Raw genomic sequence first — 7,491 nt, 5'->3', positions numbered from 1 at the left:
GGCCCGCTGAGGAGGTTTGCCAGCCATATATGGATGTCAATTAGCTGGAGCTCTTCTGTGACCCTCCAGCAGCAGCTCCAAAGGAAACTGGYAACTCAAAACAAATAAATTAATTTGTTGCTTTTAACAAAAATATAAAGAACTGACAAATAAAGTTAACTAAATGCGTGCACTTCAAATAGTTAACTAAAAAGTCAAGYTAATGAAAATKTTCAAAAATAMAAATCTAAACTATTCACTAATTAATATCTAAATTAATATTAAGGATGAACAAAACAAACAGTTACCATTCAGGTCTGTGTGACAGTAGGGTCGGCTGTCACAGACCCATTTCCAGTAACGTAGCAGTCACCCACTTTTTTTTCTCATTATGTCAAGTTGTGTGATTAATGTTAAAAATGAAAATAGCAAGGTTAGATGTCAGTTGTCCTTACTCATTCACAGTTTCTAGAATATATTGACAGTCTTTAATTTATTTTAATGAAAGCACATATTTACCATACATTGTCCTTGCAAGCTCCTTCTACAATTAATGACACCTTTAAGGACCAGGCAGAAATAAAAGATACACTAAATGTTTGTTATGGAGAATCCAAGATGCCTTCTATTTTGTGCAGTTTCCTAGCAATAAGCTTCGGAGATTTTCCTTAATAATTGCTCCCCATCCAAGATGATTTGTCTTTACGACTTTTCCGTATTTACATCGCTGAAGCATAACTGAGAGCTTGAATGACCAAATAAATCTATAAACAATAAAGATAATAGAGCAACTAAATTTAGTAAACATAGGATGTGGGCGAAAATAGACCTCTGAGGCACTCCGTAGCTAAAAGTAGATGCTAAATAAAACAAGTTGCTCAAGTTTAAACAAGAAAAGAACTGGAATCATTTTGAGTGCAGTGACCCTGACATTCATATACACATCTAGATAATATTCTGTTCATCAGTGATGAACAGAAACTGAAAGACTTTGGCACCAAAATTTGTACAAAAACCTTAACATAAATTGTTGGTATGAAGAGCTGGTGACCCCATGATGCCATTCTTTGCTGCAGTTCTCTGACCGCAAACTTTGACCTCCCTTATACCACTCTACACTGTTCAAGAATTTCTGACAAGTAAGAATAACTTGCTTCCGCATCCTACTTTTTTGTTTTCTTGCAACAGTTCCAGATGTTTTTAACTTATTTATCATTTTGACTGTAGACAAGGTCAAATTTAGACAATTTTATGTTTTCTTGTAGCCCTTCCCAACTTACTAAATCAAAGCAATTCTATATTACTTTTTTTGTTATCCCTATTTTGTAGAGTGAGAGAAAAGTCAGCCTCTTAGTTAGACCCTATAGTTATGAAAAGTCCTACACTACTAATCAAAAGTCCATAGACACTCTGATTAGCTTTAAACATGAAAAAGTTAATTCAGTTACATGCACTGTTCATTAACCAAACATTATTTTTCTTAATGACTTAGACTCTCCCCAACCCTCATTTAATAAATGTATTTCTGTGAGGCTATGCTAAATGAAGTTACTTTTAAAGCATTTTTTTTTACCATGAGTGCTAATCAGTGTAAATTTCCCTTGGAATGTGCTGAACACTGAAAAGGACAATTTAGTACATTCATGCAGCCATCCCATCTTTCATCTTATGGGGGATTTAATTAAATGTAAGAAGAAAAAAAAAACACAAACACAGAAGCTTAAGATAAGCATTACACCAAATATGTCTTATAGTCACACAACACAATAATTTGTGTTTGAACTGTTGTAGTGCAATACTGTGCACACAGATGGTTAAAGATTGTTGCCTTGTCTTGCCACTAAAACTAATTTAGCATTGATCTGTCAGATTATCAGCAGATACACTACCAGTCTTCATGGTGACAACTGTCAAATATACAAAGGCTTGCAAAATCATTACAAACAAGTGATTGATTGTGAATGATTTATTGACTAGATGTCCTTAAAGCCTCATGCTTTCACTTGCATGTGTTCGTCATGAAGTGGTGGTTTGAGAGATGGTGAGGATGAATGCAGAGACCCAGGTGTGAAGAAAATTACGAATTTAATGATGAAAGGCTCAAACGGTCCAAACACAGGCGGCACGGCAGAGAGTACAGCCACAGCTAAATACCGGTAGCAATTGACGAAAGCCTGAACATGGAGCAAGCTAACCGGGACTTAAACAGTTCTACTGGAGAGCAGACGCAGACAACAACTGACTTAAGATGAGGACCCGACAAGAGACAAAGACAACAGGTGGACTTAAATACACAGGGGGGTAATCAAGGGAACGAGACACACCTGGGAACAATCAAGGGCTGACAGGACGACACAGACTCAGGGAAACAGGACTAAACACAGAAAATCCCCAAATAACTATACAGAAAACACAGATCATAACATTTTTATTTACTCCTTTTTGCCCTCCCTTTCTCCTTTTCTACGTCATAGTACGCTACATTTTTACACCTTGTGAGACCTGGATAAAAGAAATGGGCCACGTTTTTAAAGGTCAGAAAATTAAGCCAAAGCATAAATCTCCAACCTCTGTGGCCCACATTTCCTCTTTTAAAGCTCCTCTATTCCATTTTGAGTACAGACATCAAAAGCACGAGCAGCGACTGTAATACGGCGCCTGTGGAGCGAGGTGATACGGAAAGTTTCAGAAAGAACATCCTCTCATTTGAAAGCGAAAAAAAATATATGTATAAAAAGGTCTGGGAAATTATCTAAACTTGTGAGGAAATTATTTCATTGCTTGCCCTCTGGACAGACTTTTTTTCTTCCATGAATGTATGCACTTTTTGTATCTTGTTTCCTTTGCAGAAAAAAAGCAGAAAAAATGACAAAAGCTACTTGTCAGGCAAATTGTTTTTCTTTCACTGTGAAAAGCCTATGAAGTTTGTGTATCATCACAATGTCAGTGCTGTCGCTGATGCTGTGAAGCTCATTTTGTACTTGGTAGTAATGCTAATATAATACTGTTAGACATCATGACAAAGTATTTGTTGGTCTCTGTCTCATCACAAATCGTCCCCTTAAAGCCTCGTAGTGTCACACCAAAAAGTCAACATAGATTGATGTTAAACAGGACATTTGTTGCCATTTTTGTTTGCTTACTGTTTCATGAATTTGACAAGTTAACACAAATGCATATGTGAATTAAGCGACGAACATAAATGTTTTGTCAAAGCCGAAATATGACAGATATTCTTGTTTAGATATCCTGGGTTGCCGTGGATGATGTTAAAGCGTCAGATGGCCACAGGGCCTCTGGCAAATCTAGGTGACTTCACGGTTTTGAGGCTGAACAAAAGGACTTTTCACACACTCAAGGTTTCTTTTTGGCAATTTTCTTGACAAAAGCGTACAGCTGATGATTAGGGATCACATTTAGGAGGCACAGGGTCGTTCTTAGCTACCCTCAAAGGCCTCTGAGTGATGCACAGGAGTTTTCTAGACTTCTTGAGGGGTTATAGCAATGCAAAGTATTTTGCGTTGGGACATTTAGTTTTAACAACTAAGTTTGATTCCCTTTACAGCAGAATAATGCCATAGTTATGCCAAAATTGCTTTATGTTTTCTTCTCTTTCCACAATATGTAAGGGCATTGTGTCTTGAAACTACCAGGATTGTGATTTTTTTCCCCCCACACATTGAAAATAATTTAATCCTACATCAGCTGGAATAATAAAAAAAAAAAGTCTTACAGTGTATTCAACTCGTTCAGGTCAGCAAATCTTGGCAAGAGATTTTTCATTTCATTTTCTACCAAGGCAAACTAATATACTGAAGTTAAAGGTAATGGTACAAGCATTTTAAAAATAAAAATCGTTGCGTCATTTAAAACATTTCTCCTTGATTGCATATTGAACCCAAAAGAACTAGATCGTGGTCTACTTTTACAAGATTTCATGGTCGTGTAGTTGTTGCTATTGTAGATTAAATACGTATATGTACAAAATAGATGAAAATTTTATAAATATGTTGTAAAAGAAGGAGTTTGATTTTTGCTTTAAATGTGTCTGCTTTAGTTAGGTTTGTACCTCATTTTTGTTCCAAAATAAATTGTGCAATGAGTAAAAACATGCCTGAAAGCACTGCAAGCTGCTTTGTTTCAAAAGATTTACAATAGATATGAATGTAAGCAGAAAAACTGAGAAGTAATGAGATATAAAGACATTCTTATTTAATCACTGAATCAGTCTCTGTGCACTTGAAACAAGTCATTAATAAACCATACTTGTCTCTAACAGCCCCAGGTTTGCTTATATCTCCGTCTGCAGGCTGATAAGACATTGATCTCCGTCGTCCTGCTGTGCTGCTCTCTGATGAGGAATTGATGTATTGGTCAGTTTATATTTATAGAGGTGTGGGTGGCGGTGACTTGCTGTTTTTCTCATTTTTATTGAGAAAGATGGGGACAGTGGGGAGAGAGAAAAAACCCCAGCTGTGAATGTTCCTGGAGGATTCAGAACAACAGCAGACAGAGAGAGAGAGAGAGAGAGAGAGAGAGAGAGAGACAGAGAGAGAGAGACAGAGAGAGAGAGACAGAGAGAGAGAGAGAGAGAGAGAGAGAGAGAGAGAGACTGCAAATTTCCACAGATCTAGTTTCTCAGATGCTCCATCATAAGTTAAGCTGCTCTTTTGCATATTAAGATAAAGCTGATCCAGATGAAGGTGCAGCTATTTTTCTTTTTTCCATAAAGGTGCAGATCATATTTTGAGGCCATCACTAATGTGAATAATTTCAGCAAAGGTATATTTGCACTTCCCTGCCTCTCGGGGCTCCCTGCAATCACTCTCTGACTCCCCTTCTCCGATGTTTGTGTCTTCCAGGTATTTATGAGCAGACATTTCTTATATAACTGCAGCCAACCAGTCCTGGATGTAAAGATAGCCTTTTGTCAGGTGTGTGTTCCTTACAGGTAAAAAAGGTACAGTATTCAATCCCTTCCATTTCCCCGTATTTCCTATGTGTGTTTTTGCTGTGTTTGCTGTGTTTCTGATAGGCTTCTACAGCGACCGGTGCTCACAAAACCTCTCATTTCATGTAAAAAAAAAAACAACAAAATCCTGCATAACGGTCTGGAATCGCTGTATATTTCCTGTGGGAATTCCAAAAGTAGATGAAAGCGAACGAAGAGCTTTTAACCTCACCGTGAACAATTAAGTATGCAAAACTATTTCCAGTGCAGACCTAGTTTCCTGCTGAAGTTCAATACCTCAAGTGCTTATCTGTATCTGAGACATTTGGCTAAAGTGGGGCTTAATTGCCTGCCTCCCGTTGACCTCGTATAGCTGAAATGCCAAACTCATTTCACATATGCATAATCCATACGTGGAGTATGTGTGTGAGAGGTGCGTTGGACCTTTTCACTGTGGCTCAGATTACTCAGGAGCTTTGCATGCTGTGTTGGATTGCACATGCATCTTATGTTAATGTTTAAGAGCCACTGTTGGTACTCCTATAAAGCCAAACATTAAAAATGAATCAAATCGCAGGTTATGTGTATTCATGTCATTATGTACATTTTCCTGATTCTTGACTTGCGTAGCTTTAAGGCTGAACTTACACAGTCGTACCCCAGCAGTGCAGCTTTATTTGGTTTGTGAACTGCGGAGTAATTACAGTCCGTAATTAATGTAATTATTATTTTGTTGTGCCACTATTTCCATGCCCGTAATTACAGCTTAATATATTGTGTCCACAAAGATGTAATAATATCTTCATCCGAGGGAAGCAATTACTGGCCCTGATGTAATAACATGGCCAGTATTTATTCTGCTGCCTATATTTTCGGGTAGAAAAAACATTTATGTTTCTGTAAGGCGACAACTGATTTTGCACAGGATTTGTTGTTGATCGTGGTAGTGAAGAGAGCACCTGTGAGAGTGACTTTCGTAACTATTGGTATCAAAATGCTGTACCTACAGAACAGAAATACATCTTTTAAATGTGCATAATTTACTTCTGTGTTATACAGTTTATGAACATCAATAAGTGTGAAGCGATATAACTTGTACCTTCTTAGGACCTAAAACATACAAATAAAGCCCAGACCTTTTTGGAACGATATGGTCAGACAAAGCTGAGGCTTTTTTTAAGAGTAACAACTTTTATGTTTTTTCTCTATTTAATGATATTAAGCGCCACTTGATGACAACGTGCTGTCGTCTATGAAAAAGCAAAAGTTAAACTGACAGTGAACCTTTCAACAGAATAGTAAACCTCGGCAGTATAACAGAAAATTGAGTAATAAAAAGACTTGAGTAAAAGCCTAGAATTGAATCCCACTCAACTGCTCAGGGGATTTAAAATGTACCATATTTAAGAAAACCATAAAACATCTAAAGTACTTAAAAAAAAGTACTATTAAAAAAGAGAGAGTATTAAAAAGTTCTTTCTCAGACAGGAGCTCCAACATCAGACATTTATTTTATCAAATGCTACCTTTGGTGTGCCTATAAACAGAAGGTATAACGTAGAATTCAAAAAAAGTAATCAGGTGTAGAAACAATTTAAATGCTGATTGTTAAATAGTAAAATAAAAAATAAAAATGCACATATTATATATGCTATGTAATATACATGCTTTTATTTTGTGATTATACTTAATTGCATTGGACATAGTAATTGGGTTTTCCTGCTGTAAATGTAAACCATGCCTTTCTCTTTCAGCAAGACTAACGCCACTACTGTGCTGTATTTGACTCGCGCAGGGTTTTGGCAAACAAGTGGATGTGTCATATATTGCCAAACATTACAACATGAGCAAAAGCAAAGTGGACAACCAGTTCTACAGTGTGGAAGTGGGAGACTCCACCTTCACAGTTCTAAAGCGTTACCAGAATTTAAAGCCCATTGGTTCTGGAGCTCAGGGAATTGTCTGGTAAGTTCACAGCCGTGCCTTTTGTTTTTTTTATGCCCTGGTTTAAATAGCGTCAAGATGCTTGATGACGCTCTTTGTTATGTTTAATGTTTGGGTTGTCTCAGTTTTACTGTTGGTCTCCTTGTTCTGTGGTTTATTGCTTCAAATGTTGATAAAATCTGTGACATATAGTGGAGTCTGGTTTCACATTAGGCCAAAGAGAGCATTTACGAACTCTACTTTCAGCCTTTTGATCTAGAAACGGCATAAAAGCATGCTTTTTAAGGCATTTATTAGTAAGTCAGATAAACTTTTGTTTTTAGTAAGCATTTATAATTCTTTTCAAGGTTTTTTAACATCTTATGCAGCTGATTCAATGCTCTCTGATTCATTTTGTGCTTTTAAGAATAAGAAAAACAAGCTCATTTCATCATCTGATTATCTGAGCAGAAAATTCTGATATGAAACTTTTTAATGTGACAACAGCAAGTGTTTATGAATTTCTATTTCAAGTAATAAAAACGCTGCTAAAATGAAGTTACAGCTGATGTTTTAAAATCATCAGCTGATTTTCAGTCACTTCTATATTGTCATAAATATAGTGTTAAATATATATA

At 36.6% G+C, this 7,491-nt stretch overlaps 1 protein-coding gene across 8 annotated transcripts in view; it reads left to right on the top strand.

Moving 5' to 3' along the window:
- The window catches only part of mapk10 (mitogen-activated protein kinase 10), a 37,427-nt gene that overhangs the window by 13,347 nt on the left and 16,589 nt on the right, over positions 1–7,491 (top strand). For 4 of the 8 annotated variants that reach the window (XM_008424534.2, XM_008424541.2, XM_008424538.2 and 1 more), the window contains exons 2-3: positions 4,842–4,913; positions 6,726–6,895. In XM_008424534.2, coding sequence (XP_008422756.1) covers positions 4,842–4,913; positions 6,726–6,895 — 242 coding nt within the window. Of the gene's footprint in view, positions 1–4,841; positions 4,940–5,014; positions 5,176–6,684; positions 6,896–7,491 lie in introns of those variants that run through there. The other 4 variants (XM_008424537.2, XM_008424536.2, XM_008424535.2 and 1 more) reach the window with 4 other exon arrangements.

The sequence above is a fragment of the Poecilia reticulata genome, linkage group LG12, assembly GCF_000633615.1.
Source record: "Poecilia reticulata strain Guanapo linkage group LG12, Guppy_female_1.0+MT, whole genome shotgun sequence".
Taxonomy (NCBI): Eukaryota; Metazoa; Chordata; class Actinopteri; order Cyprinodontiformes; family Poeciliidae; genus Poecilia; species Poecilia reticulata.
This window is presented reverse-complemented; position numbering and strand designations above follow the sequence as displayed.